General features: G+C 35.8%; 1 protein-coding gene across 3 annotated transcripts in view; it reads right to left on the reverse strand.

Moving 5' to 3' along the window:
- TMTC2 (transmembrane O-mannosyltransferase targeting cadherins 2) overlaps positions 1 to 19,202 on the reverse strand; it is a 481,539-nt gene that overhangs the window by 93,466 nt on the left and 368,871 nt on the right. For all 3 annotated transcript variants that reach the window (XM_032493821.1, XM_032493820.1, XM_006189277.3), the window contains exon 8: positions 14,111 to 14,232. In XM_032493821.1, the coding sequence (XP_032349712.1) occupies positions 14,111 to 14,232 (122 nt within the window). The remainder of the gene's footprint in view (positions 1 to 14,110; positions 14,233 to 19,202) is intronic.

A 19,202-nucleotide genomic window follows, 5' to 3' on the forward strand; every position in this document is an offset into this window, starting at 1 on the left:
AAAGGGAAGAGCTTCATGACAGTAGATTCCACAGTAATTTCTTGGATATGACACCAAAAGAACAAAAGTAAAAGGAGACAAATAGGACTACATCAAACTTAAAAACTCTGTACAACAAAAGAAAGAACTAACCAAGTGAAAAGGCAGTCTATGAGATGGGAGAAAATACTGCTGACCCTTGAACAACTTAGGGGTTAACTGACCAATAATTTACAGTCTTTCCTCTGTAGCCAAGGTTACCCTGAAGCCACAGATTCAACCAACCATGAACCATGTAATGCTGCAGTACGTATTACTGAAAAATACCCATAAATAAGAGGACCTGCACAGTTCAAACCCAAATTGTTCAAGGGTCAACTGTAACTGCAAACCATATTTCACAGGGGTTGGTATCAAGAATATATAAAGAACTATAAGTCATCAACAAAAAATAAATAATCAGATTTTTAAAATAAGCAAATAACTTGAATAGAGATTTCCCCAAAGAGGATGTACAAACATCCAACAAGCACATGAAAAGGTGCTAAACATCACTAACAATTACAGAAATGCAAGTCTGTCACCTCACAATTACCTCACATCGGTTAGGGATGACCACTGTCAAGAAAACAAACAAACAAACAAACAAACACCCCCCGGAGAATAGCAAGTGTTGGTGAGGATATGGAAAAACTGGAACCCTTGTACACTGCAGGTACAAATGTAAAATGGTATAGCTGTGATGGAAAACAGTATGGAAGTTCCTCAAAAAATTAAACATAGAATGACAACATGATCCAGCCATCTCACTTCTGGGTATACATCCAAAACTGAAAACATGATCTTGAAGTGCTATTTGTGCACCTGCATTCACTGCAGTATTATTCACAGTAGCTATGAGGTAGAAGAACTTAAATGTCCATTCATGGATGAACAAATAAGGAAAGTGTGGTAAATACATACGATGGAATACTACTCACCTTTGAAAAAGAAGCAAATTCTATTATACGCTACAACATAGATGAATCCTGGGGACATTATACTAAGTGAAACAAATCAGTCACAAAAGACAAATGCTGTGCGTTTCTGTCGATACGAGGTATCCTAAGTAAATAGTCAAACTCTTAGAAACAGAAACAGAAGGCAGAACAGTGGTTGCCAGGGACTGCAGGGAGGATAGGGGAGCTATATAGCTCACCGGGTATAGTTTCAGTTTTGCAAGATAAAAAAATCCTGGAGATCCGTTGCACAATGTGCCTACAGTTAACACTACTGTGCTGTATATTTAGAAGTGGCTATGATGGTAAATTTTTTTTTTTTTTTAGTACAATAAAAAAATTAGGTGGAAATGTTAAAAAGAGAAGAAAGAAGCCTCTGGCAACAAATAGAAATCAGTTATAAACTTGGCTGACATTACTCAAATACATCAAATAATCACTCTAAATGTAAATCGTCTAAAGGTACCAATTAAAAGAGATTGTCAGAGTGAATAATAATAATAATAAACATTCAAGTATATGTTGTCTACAAGAAAGCCACTTTAAATATAAAGACTCTGACGGTAAAGCAAAGAGGTAAATAAAGATAAACCATTCTAACACTAATTCAAAGAAAGTGATAATATTAATTTCAGACAAAGAAGACTTGGGAGCAAGGAGAATTATTATAAATAAAGAGGGGCATTTAGGAGGTCAGGGGATACCAAAATTAAAGACAGAATGTGACAAAAATCATCATAATATAATACAAATATATAAAACAAGCTCACTGAATGGGGTAAGGGAATGAGGTGCTTATCTGCGTAAGTCTGGAAATAAGTGGAGTCGTAAAACAGAAGGCAAAGTCGTAAAACAGAAGGCAAAAGAAATTAGATATAAGAACAGCCCTCTAGTTGATAAAATTTCTTTCCATGGGGGCACAGGCTAACAATTCTAAAACTATACATGAATACTGGAATTTGAAAACCTAAGAAAATGTGTGGTAGATGGTGGAAGCCAGGTTTCTCTTTGTTGGAATGGAATAAACAAGGAGAGGAGGCTAGAAAGATCCATGTGGTAATGGATTAAAGTTGAAGATATCAGTATGAGCCGATGTTTAGTGAAATATATAGACAGTTACATACAGAATATATATTTTAGATGTGTATATATACATTGGTTAGTACACAGACACATGTCTCCCTGTTCTGTGATCTGGAAGATCCTAGAAGCAACAGCACCCAGTAGCAATCAGTACACACAGGTCTCGGTTTCAAACCATTCTTCAGCAAAGGGAGCCTTGGAAAATGTCTACATCTTGGGCAGGAAATACACAGGATGAGCCTGGAATACGTTATAGTGACAATGAGGGAGGGATGTCAAACAGACTTAGAAGCTTATGAAAGAACTCCTGGGCAACAGAACCAATTTAAGCAATGAAATAAAACAGTATTGTGTTTTAACCTAATGCATAAATGAAATGTCCCTGAGTCCACACTAATATACATATAATTTTGAATAAATAACTCAGGAGAAGAGACAAATCCCCCATAAATTCCAAATTTATGTAGATAATCTGTCCTCAAGGAGAGAGAACATAACTTCCCATCCTTAAGTGTGGATTACATCTACTGACTTCCTTCCAAAGACTACAATATGGAAAGCGAGGGAAAAAGGTTTTACAAAGGAGAAATTTTACAAAAACAAACTCAAGCCGGATTATCAAAGTTAACCAGTGATATGTCATAATGATAGCATGTAACTTTGATGTGATGGAATAAGGACATTTTAGCTCTGTGGTCCTCCCCAGAACACATAACCCTAGTCTAATCATGACAAAGGACTGCCAAATGCCAACTGAGGAATATTCTATAGAATACATGACCAGTACTCCTCAAAACTCTCAAGGTCATCAGAAACAAGGCCGACCTGAGAAATTGTCAAAACCCAGAGGACCCTAAGAAGAAAAGGCAACTCAAAGAAATGTGATGTCTTAGGTGGGATCTGGAAACCACAGAAGGACAACAGAAAAAACTGAAGAAACCCGAATAAAATATGGACTTTACTTAATAATAATAGGTCAATATTGGCTCACTCATCGTGACAAATGTACCATACTAATGTATAACGTGAATAATAGAGGAAACTGGGGGTAGGGCATACTGGAACTCTCTCTACTAACTTTGCAATAATTCTATATCTAAAACCATTTCAAAAGAAAGAGTTTATTAACAAATTAATTTCTTAAAAATCTAATTAAATGCCACAAAATTTTAGCCTTTGTTTTATTTGAGTTTAAATACATGAGTATCTGTCACACTATTGTCTCTTTCTCTATAAGTTTGAAATAGTTTCTAACAACAACAAATTCGTAAGATAATTTTTTTTTTTTAAAAAAAAAACCTTTTGTGACTCAAGCTGCTCAAAGGGAGAGTGAGAGCATTCTAGGCAAAGGAAAAACCTCAAACAACATCATCACTACTTCCTCTGATGGATTGATCACTCATCGGAGGACCTAAGTAGCAGCTTTTACCACATGTAAGTCAGGAAAAGATGTTAAATATTACAATGATCAAATGCTATTTCTATTTCAGGAATTAAAAGCAATTAAAAGATAATTTGCATCTGATCACAAATTAATAAAGTGAAATTCCTCTTTCAAAATTATGGCTGAAATTTAGTGAGCACGAAAACAAAGTTGGTTTGTTCTACCTGTATTCCAGAGACTGTAAACACATCCTCATTCCATTATAACATTATCAACTGTACAGCTCACTTTGGTTTTGGACCATTTCAAACAAACGGCTGTCTTTAGGGTAGCTCTAGTCTTGAGGTAAATAACAACTTTTTTTTCCTTCCAAAATGTTGACTTTGGCGGTATCTCCGTCCTGAGTTCCTGGAACTTTCCTCCTATCCTGTTCACCCACAACAGAGGAAAGCAATGAAGTACATTCAGTTTTATCAAATTCTCAATGTTTAAAACAGAATGATGACTGAAGAAAGAAAGAAATTACTAGATTTGCAATGGCTCAGATGTTCTAGCTCTAACCCATTGGTCTACCAGGTAAAAATCAGTGTCTTCTTCACTCAGGTATATTTCTAGAACGTCTGTGGTGTCCACTGTTTCTCCCAGCTCAGTTTGGTATATTATAAAGTTCCTCAGAGTTCATTCAGCAGAATATTTGTTTTTCTGTATGATAAAAGGTTCAACTTGAAAAAAGGGTTCCATGATAAATCTACTAAGTAGGGTTTTAAATACAAAAAGGCTTTCAGAGTCTTTAACGGGCAATATGTCTATTAACATATTTATTCACATATGCCTATTAGCATATTTCCCTCTCCCACACTATCTGACTACTTAATTTTTTCTAAGGAACATCTAGACATACTAATGTCTGTGGAATACATTTTGGGAATGTGTTCTGTACCTTTGGGAAACACTGCTTTAATAGAAACTATCGAAGCAATAATGGCAGTGGTAAAATCTTGGCACCCTTAAATGTCACCATATTGAAGTTCCTCATTTTACTATCAAGTAAAAGCAATTGCTGTCATGTAACATTACTATTTTTTTAATTAAAATTTTTTTTATTTATTGGGGGGGGTAATTAGGTTTATTTACTAATTTCTTTAATGGAGGTACTAGGGATTGAACCCAGGACCTTGTGCATGCTAAGCACACACTACCACTGAGCTGTTACCCTCCCCAGTAACATTACTATCTGAATCAGCTTTGTTAATATTAAAAGGTATCAAATTTAGTGTCATATATATGCATTAATTTATAAAAGTAAGTTGAGGACTGCTGAAGTAGCAAGGAGGGGAGGATGGAAAACCCCTTTTATACATAAATTGAAACGGAGTGGAGAAGATAATAACCACTTTGGGCAAAGGTGCATCCTGGGTGGAAAAGAGAAAAATAGACATCTTCAGGAAAACTATCTTGAGCCAAAGCAATAGATTTCAACTTACTCCTATACCTCTGCTGAGGTCATCTCTTTGAGATATGCAAAGATATATTAAAACAGAAGACTACTCATCAGGAATTTTTTGCTTAAAGTAAGTAAATTTCTGGGTCAAGAAGACAGAAATTCTCTTCTTCTAGCTATTGTTTCACCCCAAGAAATGAGAAGCAGAACAAACTCTACAGTAGATAGTATCTTCAAGACCCATTTCTCAGGGACAAAATTTTCCCGGATTGACCATATCTACCAACTACACTATTTCTCCATTCTATGGCCTTATACTACATGGCTTTATTCAATGGTCAGTGCCCACCTTAAACTCACTGCCACATGACTAATGTCAAAGGGACCAAAGGGTCCTATTTAACTGGGACTCCTCCTGCATGTTAACATCTTCCACCCAAAGTATTGTCATTACAGTGCACGGTGAATTACAGGGCAGGCTCAAGAACATACCCCACCCTGTCACTTTCGACAAAGAGCCTCAAATATACCTCAGAAGTAAGGGTTCCACAATTTTAAGTCTTTTCAAAGAATTATGCTTTTCACTGTGAGAAGAAATAAATTTGTAGGCAGGTATGTGCTCAGGTGCTCTGGCTCCAATAAAATGTTCTACCAGTTAAAGGTGTACCAGGTAAAAAGGTCAGCAGTTACCTCACTCGGGCCGCTGACCCTGTCCTCCACTTTAGTTTGGAATATCATCATGTTTCCTTCAAGTCTTAAAATATGAGAGGAATTATACACCATACATGCTACACCACATTTAAATGAAAAATTCCACTTTAAATTTCACTATTACTATTTCCTTGCACACTTCACCTATACAGATACCGAAATCCTTTTTTAGAATTACCTATGTTAAAGTTCTCTTTTAATTTAATGATATACGTGGGAATTGTCTTTTTACTTCAGAACTGCATCACAAAAACATCTAAACACTGAATGCAGATTTTCTTTAAAAATGAACTTTCATGCATTTTGAAGTTAGGCATTTGTGCACATGAGGCACCATATATACACATTTTATCATGATAAACAAAAAGTTAGAGAGCAACTTAAATGGTACAGCTTTCAGAAGAATCGAGTATAATGCAGTAGGCTTTGGACATGGGTCTGAACCTCTGTGAACCTCAGCTTCCTCATCTAGAGAGTAGGTACCCAGATCATGGGATCATATGAGGTGGTATTAGAACAGCATATTCACAGTGCCTGCTTCACTGCATGATAAAGAGTATGAGCTAATCCCAGGAAGTCCTGAGATTGATACGATCATTGAAGAGGTGGGGTAAGGGGCCACCCCATAAGTAATATTTAATTCTTTGTTAGGTAGGAAAGCAACGGATGAGGATTTATGTCAAGGGAGAAGGAAATGAATGAGAAGTACAGATGGGCCTAGGAGCTCAAGACTTGGAAAAAAGAAGTTGAATGCAGAATTAACTCTTGTTTGGAAGAAGTATAATTTTAGTGCAAAACTAAGGATAAAATCTACAAGTCTGAGGACTTCATGTTTCAGGCTGCTGAGGCTCGTGGGCCTCAAATGTGGGTAAAGATAAGGGGAAATGACCAAAATGTTATGGGTTTGTGAACATGTTCATGGCTGGGCTGGTTTTCAACCCATTTAGGAGACTGCAAAAATGAAAACTTTCCCATCTCTGAATATATGTGTCTTCCTTTATATACATGCCTGTGTGTGTGTGTGTCTGCCTGCATGTATGAATATATATACCCACATCCAGATGCTACAGTAAGGAAAATAGGCAATCTTTTTTTGCGAAGTGTTAGTCCAGCCACTTAGTAGGAAAGACATTTTGGAGAATGTCTGTTGTTGGTACCACCTTTCTTTAAAGGTAAACACAGGCTTAGACAAGGATGCTGCTTTAATAAGGAAAGATACTCAAATTTTCTACTATTAGAAAAAAAAATGATCAAACTAGGAAAATGTAAACATAAATTAAAAATAGTTTAACTCACATTAAAATGTGTTCATGCTTTATTACATGATGGGAGCATCAACATGTCACAGGAAGAGGAACAAGCTGGAAGTCATGACGTCATGTTGTGTTATCGATGGGGCTTATGTAACAAATTAAAGTACTGTCAAGTGGGAGAATGCCTACTAAGTGGTGTGGAATCCCATGCGTATAATAAAAATTTAAAAGAAAATAACATGAAAGTACCTACATAATTGTCCTTTCTGATACAAAAGCCATTTCCACCAGTCTTAAGCATGGCAGCCCACTGCTGAAGCAGCTACAGATGGGTGCTGTGAATTTCTCCAAAGCAGAAGGCGCTGAGACCTTCTTTAGACCAAAGAAATGCCCAGCTGGTTTTTGTATCACCATTGTTTATTAGAGATCATGACCAAGTTCAGGTTTAGAAAATGTATGTCGAATACAGGTTTTTATAACGCACTGCTTCTTGAGATTCCTGCAGGAAAGGCCAGCTATATTTAAGGGGCACAACCACTCCCCTTCTATATCCCCCCCAACAACATGGGGTATCAGAGTCCTGAGCGACTTTGAGGCCTGAGCCTGCTGGGCTATTTAAATTGCACTAAATGTTAACTATAGACCAAATACACAAACCAAACAAAACAATGAAATGTAAGGTGGTTTCAAAGCAATATAATCTTATTTATTCCTAAATAAAAAAGCTAACATTTCGTTTCAAACATAGCATCATGTATATGTGGACATAAAGCAGCTAGAATTATTTCCTGTGACCTTTAATGTCTGCGAATGTGAGTATTTTGATTTTATCATTCCTGAAACTACCTGACAAAAGGAAATCTCTAACAATGACTTTTAGAAACTAACATATAAAAGCAGAATAAAAGTCGAGGATACTTTGGAGATATTTGGATTCCTGGGTCACTTAGTGGCAACAAGCAGAGAAATTTTACGATTAATTCTACAACTATAACTCAATTTAAAAAAAAAGACTGATTCTAGATATCAAAATGCATATCTTAAAGTGAGGAGGTGATTTCTAAAAAAATGAACTACTAGATTCATTATGCTTGAGAGTAAAAACAATACAATGATAACTATATTACCTCTAGAATGCCAATCAGAAAGTTTAGATACGGCAACTTCATAGAAAATGCTTAGCTGAATACTATATTGAGTTAGCTTTTCTTCTATATCTCTTCCAATATTTCAGTAGCATAATATATGTGATATATGCCTTATCTTTCCGCAGAATAAATTTTGCAACTTCAATGGTATATATCCATAATAATCATTCAGTCAGAGTCACAGGAAAATTTTTTGTTCCCTGCTCCCTCCAATCTAAACATGGCTGTGCAGTGATTATAATAAGACAAACAGACCTAAATGTTAGTCAACATGGAAAATAGGAAGAACTTTGCTTTAAAGGACTAAATGGAAAAATAATCTCAGCTCTAAATAGTAACAATTATTATAAAAGGCCCAAGGAAACACACAGCACTGGACTTTCAGATAGACTACACTGACACCATGTTAGCCTGGGGTATGGAACTTTTCCATGGAACTTCAAGTACTTTCACAACTGGAGTTTTATGTAGCCCAATTAACTTTGGCTAGACACAGAAATCTGGCTCAGGGCTTCCATGCAGTAGCCAAAATAAAGGTTTGCTGTATCAAGAATTACTGTCAGAGTCTCCCATATCCTTCCTTCTCTCACTAACCTAAATCTGGAAAATAAGCTAACAGCCAAGTTGCTTTTACCACAATTTAAGTCAATATTAATTTTACTGGCTCACAAAACTGCAAAGTATCTGGCTTAAATAAATGGAACGAGACAAAAAGAAAGGATCGAAAAAAAAAAAAGTCAAAGTAAAAGATGTGCACGCAACTGGAGAACACACACGGGTTTGGAAACAACTATAAAACCATCTGAAACACCATAATAATGGACGTGTTACTCCTTCCTTTCTCTCTTAATTCATGCCCAATTTTAAATTCATGGTATTAGCCCTAGGTAACAAAGTTCAAACAAGGAATAAATCACAATTTTAAAGAGACCTTCTGCTTAGTATTTTAATTGGACATGACATTGGTATGAAAGTTCCACATATTCTAAAGAGATGCCATCTGGGTCCAACTATATCTAAACATGGAGGCTACCAGTGACCCTAAGGCAGAACTAACTCTTCCCTAGGGTACCCTGGAACATTTGTATTTGCATTGCAATGTAATGTAGGACCTAAAAGTGCCCATAGCCAAAGACAGAAGTCCTAAGTTCATGACCTATAATGCCTAATAATAAAAATGTGTTTAACCATTCAAACTAAGCTAGTATTTAGAGGTAATGACAAAAAAAAAAAGTTATAAAAAATGGAGAGGGAAGAAGCATTAATTTACTTTTAAAATCTCTAATCAGATATAAAAGAGAAGGAAAGATTCTCTAACTGTATAAAAGGGAGGAAAATGCTCGACACTTAAAATTATTTAATATAAAGTGAAAATTAATGATGCTTAATTCAGAAACCCTTGAGGATGTATCCAATTCTACTATTTAGTAGCTTATTTATTCTTGGGGACATTTCTTAAATCTTTAAAGCTCAGTTTCCTCATTTGTTAAAAAGAGGATAGTACTCATTATAAAGCTTCATGAAATAGCTCATGTCAGTCACAGGCACTCGAGAGACAAACATCTCTCTTTGTGACCACCTTCCCTTCCAGGGTCTTGGAAGATTACACTGTGTCCATGTTATAATCATGCCATTCTCATTCATATCATTGGGAATTAGAGTGATGCCTAGCATGGATGAATAAATCTCAATACATGTGTTGGCAAAATGAAAGGACTAATGAGCAAATGAGAATCAGGCTAGGGAAACAAAAGTACTAAAAAGTCATGTGCCCTGTACACCTTACTTACACTTATAGAATGCTATGTGTCAACTATATCTCAATAAAACTGAGGGGAAAAAAGTCATATGCCCAACCCTTACGTAACTTAAAAAGGAACATGCACAAGGAGGGTAAAGGGAGAGTTACCAAGATAGTGAAATGCCACATACAGAAGAGATAAAAAGATAAAGTCTTAGTCCCTGTCCCATGTCTAGGGTCCAAAGACAGAGATCTGTGTCTGCCATTCAATTAGAGAAATGCTGCTACGGAATTCTGAAACCAGTGCCATGAAAGCACAGAGAAAAATAACTGCATGAAAGACTCAGGCAAGACCTCACAGAGGACATAAAACTTGAACAGGCGGAGACAGGAAAGGGACATTTTTGTCAGAGGAATAAAAAGAGAATCTGATCTATGGAACCTGTCAAAGCATTCTGGGAAACTCTAAATCTCTTTGACCTTTTCTAAATACTATAAATACTACAGATCTTTAAAGAAAATTGGTACGAAAGATGTTCAGAGAGAATCATTCCACTGGCTATAATAAAAAGCACCCAAAATCAATTATTTTTTCTAATTTGTCTTATAAAAATATAGTTCTTTATATGAGATCCTGTTCTTTAAGTCTAATTTTGTTGCATGTCAGTGTTACATATTTTGCCTTTGGTCAGTTTTGATGGAATAGTAAAAATACCATTCCATTTCTATTCCTCTTCTCTTGGAAGTAATAGGCAGTCCCATTCTATAATATTTTATATTTAAAGCATTCAGAAGTCAAAATGTTTGGCATTTTCCACCTTGCCAGTTTCATGTTAAGTCAGTGGCATATTACCAGGCCAAGAAACCCAAAATTAGACAAAGGCAATCTACTGGGATCAGAAATTTGCCAAATCTCATAATTCAAAAAGAAACTGTTAAGGATGGCTGTGAGGTTTTTGGCACTGTCAGTTTAAGCCATTCCGTAACAGGGTTTGTATTTCATCTAATCAGCAAGTCAGAAACTATAAAAGTTCTGTTGGTGGGGGGGATTAAAGTTTGGATTGTAATACATGTGTCTTTCCTTCCCTTCCATATGTTTCAGTAAATTAAAACTGCTAAATCTTGTTTTTAAAAATGCATTCTAAAAAATAAAGCAGCCTGTAAAGTCATATTTTGGGAACAGGAAACTTAAAATATTCAGGCTTGAAAAGAAGAAGGAAAAGAAAGGACACGTGGTTTCTATATTCAACGTAGTGTCACAATTGAGGGATACTCAGAATTAAGTACATTTAAGCATTCTTTTTTTTTTTTCTTTTTCTAAAAGACTTAGAGGGGTGGTAAATTAGGCATCTGAAACTTTTCTAGATGATTTTTGAAGGTGGCCATTTATCAGTCTAATCAAAAATGTTTCCATTTGAAATCCATAAGAACATCTCAAAGACAGTAGTTGAGGCAAGAGGATTCTACTCTTTTATGGAGCTGTGTGAATTACTATTTCTATCAGAATAGAAAATGGAGAGTTTTCACGAGGTAAAACGATTTTTTAACTCATTAAGTTAGACATATTATGATCCTATAAATTGTCAAAATAGCATCTCATACCCTTCAATTCTGAGCAATGTCCTTTCCCTTTCTCTGTTCCTTCTCTATTGGGCCCCCACATTGATTTCTTTCATAATTTCTTCTTTCCTGTTTCTTCATCTTTTTACTTGTGTATGAAAACATTTTCTCACCCTTCTTCTCCTATCCTTCAAATCACTTTGCCATCATATTTTTAATTTCAAAAAGCTTTTTCTCATTTTTCCCTTACTAATTTTTTATGGCATCCTGAACTTCACAAAATACTACGTTACCATCTCTAAGGATTTTTTTTTTCTTCTGTTTCCTCCAGTTTCCTTCTGCTAGTCATTTGTTTCAGTTCCAATCTTTAACATTTGAAGTTTTCCTAATAAGGCTGACGACCCTTGGTTACCTGTTGCCATTTAAAAGCTGAGTAAATAAAAGCTGGATGAATTCCTCAGGGATAGGGGTGGTTTCTAGACTGAAAAGATTCACTTTTGTATGTCTGGCTTGGGAGCTAGTCATTTACAGGGATCTCCAAATGTAGGTAGATAGAAATCTTTTCCCTACAGTGATTCACTTTCTCCAGATAAGAATTTAACAATATCTTAGGAGGCGGGGCACGTGTGTGTGTGCTTGTGTGTCTGGGTGAGTGTGTTGCTGAGGGAGTATAAACTCTCTGTCACTGTGTTCTGCACGTGGTAGTGGAGAGGTACTGACAATCTGAGGACACTGCTGGAGGACAATCAATCCTCTTTTCCATCCTCTCTGCACTCCACCTTCGGCTGTGCAAGCCGTTCCTGGGCCATCATAGGAGCACTCTCATCATCAGCTGCTCCACCACCGCGAGCCTCCTTTCCCCTGACTCGGAGGTGAGTGCCTGCTTGCTGGCACTGTGCGCACGGGGAGAGACCTGACCGTCCCATGCATAGGTTATAACTGATGACCCTATTTGATACTCCTCAGCTCACTCTCCTTTATGCCAACTGCCTCCAAGTCGTGAATCTCCCCAGATTTCTTTTCATCGTTATCCCGTTTCCAAAGCCCCTCTAGATGGTGGTTTACTCTGTTCCGACAAATCAGTTGTTAACACTTCTCTCTTCTTTCTGACTTTTCAGAGATCAGCTTAAACCACATCTCCCCTCCCATTCTGACTGTTCCTCTAAGGTTACTCCTCAATATGTTAGTTAGTGAAAGTTTATTCTGATGTTCACACATAATCACCATTTCTTTGTTCACCATTCTCTTTGCACCCTACTCAGCAACTCCTCCTAGATTAGCTGTGTTCTTTTGAAGGACATCTTCAATAATGTCTTCAGCAAGACTTTTTAGTGGACTGACTTTTATTTAATTTCTTGGCCTAGGAATTCCCTGATCATTCCAAAGTAAAGTAAGTTCAAAACCCAAAGCCTGATAAAGGGAGGGCATTAGTGGCAAACTCCTTGCAGGGATTTCAGACTCTGTGCTGAGACAGGCAAACCCTCATGCTGCCCTCTTGCATGTGAACTTTTCTGCATTATTCTTTCACTGAGGGTATGAATTTTCCTGCTTTATTTAGGTATCTAATCCCTGGCCTTCTGTGGGTCCAAAGCTTTGTCTCTTACTCCAAACAGAATGAAAACAAACAAATAATAAGCTCCTTCCCATAGCTGTTACAATGGGTAAACTATCCCAAATCAGCTGCACGATCAGCCTACTGTTGACTGTTTAGTTATTGCTTCACTTCCTCCCTGGGAAATTCTCGTACGACTTTTTGAGCTGAGCTATGCAGTAAGAGCATACGTGTTAATATTTTATTCAGCATATCTAGATTTTTTTAGTGGGATGTTTTCTGGTTACTTAGTCTGTGTATATAATCTCTTTAATAGCATTTTAATGGTATCTTAGAATGGATACATAATACTTTTAAGTGTTTAGCCAATCATCTTCTGCAGGAAGTATTATTTTAAAATAATTATAAGATATCTTTCTATGAAGTCACTTTGGAATCACTTTCCTCATCTTTAATTCTATGTTTTGCTAGTGTTATTTATTTTCATTAATACTGGAGAGAGATTAAGGGATATAACTAAAATAGCATAGATAATGGAGTCAGATTAGGGTTAAAAGCTAGTTCTACCATTTCTTAGCTGGGTGAGCTCAGAAAATTTACTGAAATATTTTGAACAATCCCCTATTTTATAAAAAAAAAAAAGCATTAATTACTTTGAAACCTTATTTTGAAATAAATAAAATTACAATTTTTTGTAAGTCACAGTGGTAGAATATCAACAACTTATTATGCTTCAAACTAATACTGCTTTCACAGAAATGTGGCCAAGACTGCTTGTCACAGGGGTGGCCAAATAATGGCTCCCTCCTCGTACAGAATGATTTCCAATTAGTAGGACTTCTAGGTGACAATGATGGACACACATGCAATATCTTATATAAGCTGGTTACTTGGAAAGAATCAGACTTAATTCCACATTAAAGCCAATCTGGGGTTAACACTGGTTTGGAGAACATAATCTTTATACAAATATTGTTATTATGACAAGTTCATTGTACAATTACATATCTGGGGTTCTCCATTTACACATTTCCATTAAGTTACATCAAGGATACAATGCCACATTTTGTCTATGGGAAACCCTATAGCCAAAGGAGCACATTTTTCCATATTTTCTGTACAGGATACTAACTTAGTATTACCATCGTTACATCCTAACAATTGGAGTTAACTAGCCAGGAACCAGTACCTCAAACCCTATCTACCTCAGTCTGCACAGGCAGAACCAATCTCTAAAGAGAGAGAAAGGCAGTTACTCACGGTGAGAGCAAGCAGTTTCCCATAGGTGAGATGAGCTGGGATGTGGTCCGTCTTAGATCTCAGTGATTCCATATACCAGTGCTCTGCTTCAGGGAGTTTGCTTAATCGCATGTACGCTTCACCTGGCAAGAGAATCGTGACAATCAATCTGAGGATACAGCTTTCCAAGAACATTTGCAGCAGCATCACATCATCATGCTTATATTCCATAAATTTTCAGATTCTGTGGCAAGTGCTCTCATCCATTAGCTCATTCCATTCCCCAAAAGTCATCATTTCCATTTTACAGATGAGAAAATTTGTGCTGGGAGAAATTAAGCAAAATGCCTAAAAGTCAAAAAGGCAGTAAGTGGTAAAGCTTTGATTTTTTTTTTTAACCTAGAAACATCTAACTCCCAAGCATATGGGCTTCGTCATAATTTCTTTTTCTTTTTAAAGTCTGTTTTTTTCCTCATGTATAATCATTTGTTCTTTTTTATTCATATTCATTCAATTCCTACAGAAACTCAAGTATTTACAGAAAAACTACTGATTGGAGAGTACTACGCAGGACCTAGACAAAAGAAGTTAAAGGTCTTCCCGTTAAGGCTTACAACCTCGTTGAGAAAGTAAGACTCAGCGAAGGGGTTAAAAACATTCCGGATTAAGCACTGGTTGGTGCTAGATTTTAGTTTTTTTCAGAATTGATTTGCATTTTATCTTTTAATAAGTAAATTAAAATTGACCAGTTTCATTTGGAAAACCCAGTGAATACATGACAATTATTTAGCATGCCCATCACTATGTGCAAAGCTAGTCTAAGGCCCTTCAGCCGTCAGCAGTTATTTTCAATTTACACAGATCTTTCCTATCAGGGAGCATTTCACTAACAGCCAAGCCAAGAGGAAAAAAGTTGGAAATAAAGCCAAAAGTTTATCAGTTGCCTACTTATTATTATCCCCCTCTCCCTTATATGCCTATGGTATGAAAGATTATTCACCCCGTGTGAAAATTAGATTTTAAGATGATTTGTGCATTTAAGTTAAATATAGTAGTTATAATAAACACTGCAAATGTAGAAGCTACTCGATTTCTGAGACCAGGCAGCAGACTGGTAACCTGCACTATTTTTCAAGCAGACTTTTATAACTTATCTAATCATAATTACAATGGCTTTTTCCATTTAGAGGAATAATCAGGGGCTTTTCCTAAATGTATTATCCACACTGGTTATGTATCTTTGCTTCAAAGGAAGAGCTAGCTTCCTTTTCTTTAAATTAAATTCTCTTTGCATTAGCATAACACTGTTAGTACAAATATGTTTGATGAATTGAATTGATTTGAGTCTCCTGACCTTTTGAGTGCTCTTTGCTTGTCTGGTTAGTAAAAAAAAAAAAAACAAAAAACAAAAACAAACAACAAAAAATATATATATATGACAAATAATATGTAATAGGCACAAAAATGTGTGTACCACTCACACACATCTATGTGTTTCTAGTTCTGAGAACAGTCCTTGAATTAAACTATCATAACAGTCCTTAAACTAAACTATCATAAAAATGATAGCTGAAAAAAAATTTTTTTCCTAAGGCTTAAAACCTGTTTGCATTTAAAGAATTTGGTTAGATTTAATCAAATGCTCAGGGTGAGATGCAGGAAGTATTTAAAGCAAACACCAGAATGAAATACACAAAATAACTATGGTTGTTAGAGTGGTAGGAATAGGCACGGATTTAACTTTTTCCACGTTTCTGTAATAATTGCATTATTTTTTATTATAATATCTCTGTAAGTGAAACACTGTCAAACAATTTTCTTCTTGCCATGTTGAATAAATACATGTTTCCAAATAAAACAAACCGTAAGTTTTCCTAGGGAGAGTGAATCACTTCTTCATATTAAAACAATATTAGGTATGATTTATGTAAGAGAAAGGATGCACAATTCCTAATATTAAAATGTTTGAAAGCAATTATATATATATATATATATATAATATAATCTCTCAAGTTTGATTAAAATCTGAAAATCACAAAAATTCCATAAAGGAAATGGACACAGAGGGAAAAAAAATCAGTAAATTCAGTAAGGAAGGGAATGAAGATCCTTGATCAGGAATAGAGTGGAGGGAGGAGGGTTAAACAGCCACCTTCTCTGGTCCTGTAACTCTTCTTAACTTATAATAACAGACAGAAATGTTTATAGTACCCAGGAGGAAAGAAGCAATGATGACTATTTTTCCTTCCCATCCTACAAAAAAATGACATAATAGAGGCACTTTCCTAAGAATTCAAAGATTTGCTGTGTGATGATGCAGTGATCAGGTTCATCACCCAGATTTATTTCCGATTCACTCACAGACAAAAGGGATTTGGATGACTCCAGGCTGGCTTCAAGCAAATATAAACTAGTTTCAGATGTAGAACAAATAATGTCACTCTTCCTCCCTAAAAAGCCCTGAGTCTAAATAACCCAGGCAAAGGCTAACTCCTTAAAGGAAAGAATGCTGGATTATTGATGATGTAATAGTCCAGATCTCATTGATTCTCGTGTTTCAAGTTACTGGACAGTTCCAGCTTACAGATAAAGAACAGAGCATGCAGTGGGGCCATACGGCCCATACCTGCCAGTGTTACCTTTTGTTTCTCATGCCCTTGCTCAACATAATCTATTTCTATGTTAAGATTTAGTTTAGGTTCCCTATTTTTTTTCTTTTGGTTTTATGTAGATATAAATGACATACAGCATGGTAAAAATTTAAGGTGTACAGTATAATGACTTGACATATATTGTGAAATGATTACCACAATAAGTTTCATTAACATCCATCATGTCATACAGAGACAAAATAATTTTTTCCCTAGGGATGAGATCTTTGAGGATCTACTCTTTAAGCAACATTCAAGTATATCATATAGCAGTGTTAACTACAGTCATCATGTTGTACGTTACACTCCTAGAACTTCTTTATAGATGGACAGTTGTACCTTTTGGCCACATTCATCCAGTTCCTCCAAATTCCCTACTTAAAAAAAATTTTTTTGGACCACCTTTACCAAAAGTAATCACCCCTTACTCAACTCTTACAATAATTATTAAATCTCCTTTTTTCATTCTTAAATACACATCTTGCACATTAGTTTAGGTTAGCCACCATGAATAATACATTTGACACTAAACCTGCTTTCATGGTATTTACAATCTTGGGACAAAGAGATATACTTATCGGCATGTTCCAAAGTTTGATTTTTAGGTGCACATGAAACAAACAACACAGAACCTTCAAAAGCATTTTAGTACTTAAAAATTTCATTCAATCTGGGTTTAAAAATGAAATTTCATACACGTTTTGAATGAAGAAAAATATCAACTAAACAATAAGACAGATGGTAAGTGGCTGTGAGCAAAATCACAGTGGACAGTGGAACATGAGTGAAAAGGTGTGAATGAGACTGAATTGCATGGACCTAGCCACAACTTGAGAAATTATAAAAGTTTTAGAAGTATGTTTGCAAAATTCTGTGATACCAGCCCAATGGGGAGAAAAACTATTTTTGTAAAAGGCCTCACATGAGTTGGAGCATTTTTTTTTTCTGGCCTCTAAAGAATGGAAGCACTCAGAAAATGGCCCCACGTGATTTCTAGCAGGCTTCCTGCTGCTGGTATGGTGAAAGCATCTCATTGTCAATATTGCACATTTTTAGGACACTTTGTCTGAAGGTCAGGCGTCCCATGATAATCTAATTTCTAAGCTTTCCAAGTTTGAGGACTTAGCTGGTCACTAAGGAAATCATTGCATTTTTTGGAAATGCTTATTTTCCATGTAAGACATCAGGTTTATTTGGGTGGTTTTTATACTTAGTGGTTTTCTGTGTTGGTCATTTTTCTTTCTTTCTTTTTTTAATTGAAGTATAGTTGGTTTACGATGTTGTGTTAATTTCTGGTTTACAGCACAGTGATTTAGATACACACACACACACACACACATATTCCTTTTCATATTCTTTTTCATTTTAGGTTACTCCAAGGTATTGAATACAGCTCCTTGTGCTATACTGTGGGAACTTCTTGTTTATTTTACATATAGTAGTTACAAATAGGATCTGCAAATGAGCATTTTACTCATTGTAAAGTTTGTTATGATTATTTTTTATGTTACTTTTAATTCTTTCCTTATGAACTAATTTTGCATACAATTTAAAAATGAAATAAATACATTTTAATTAACTGACTGATTAATTTGGCTTTAGATCAGGACAACACTGCTGCTGACTGCTGTAGCTTCTTCTGATATGTTTAATATCAAGTAGAGCAAGTCTCATCCATTATTCTTCTCTAAAACTTCTCAGCTCTATTTTCCTTTACATCTACCAGATAAACTTTAGAGTCATTTTTGTCAAATTTTTGATAAAATTATTTTTGAGATGGTTTATTGTGACTGAATTATAATCCAGAATCAATTTAAGGGAAATTTTACAAAACTGAGTCTTCCTACACAAGATTAGAACTCAATCCTTCGTTTATTCAAACTTCTACTCCCCCCATCTCTTTAATGTACCAATAGGACCTACCTCGCCAATTGACCTTCAACCAGACTATGAGATGCGCAAAGCTAGGAACAAAACCCTTCATCTCTTTATGTGTCCTCCAAGCCCCTGGCTCCAAAGAGTCTTGATAAATATCTGATAAATAACTGATCACCTGATGCATCAACTTGTATTTAGATGTTACATTTTTACCCAAGCATGTCATTGAAGAGAAATTCCCAAGTAACTCCCTTTTTCCAGAATCTATGGTCCGACAGAACCACAGGACATTGGGAGCCTATTATGTCAAAAGTTTAACTTGCTGTGATTTTAATTCTCACTTTTTACTTCACAGGGTTGGCATTAACATGGAAACATTAGGAAGTCTGGCTTTCTTTCTCTCTTTCTTCATGTTGTAAACTTGCTCTAACTATTGGCTGTTGAATTTTGTGAGTCTTTGCATTTCCATCCTAATCTTTCCCCCAGCCTTATCTTATTCTTATAAAAATAACACAGTCCAGTGGCCTTAGACATATTAGTCCTGATTGGAAATCCTTAAGAGGTAGTGTACAGAGCAGGAAAAG

Source organism: Camelus ferus, chromosome 12 (assembly GCF_009834535.1).
Source record: "Camelus ferus isolate YT-003-E chromosome 12, BCGSAC_Cfer_1.0, whole genome shotgun sequence".
Lineage (NCBI taxonomy): Eukaryota > Metazoa > Chordata > Mammalia > Artiodactyla > Camelidae > Camelus > Camelus ferus.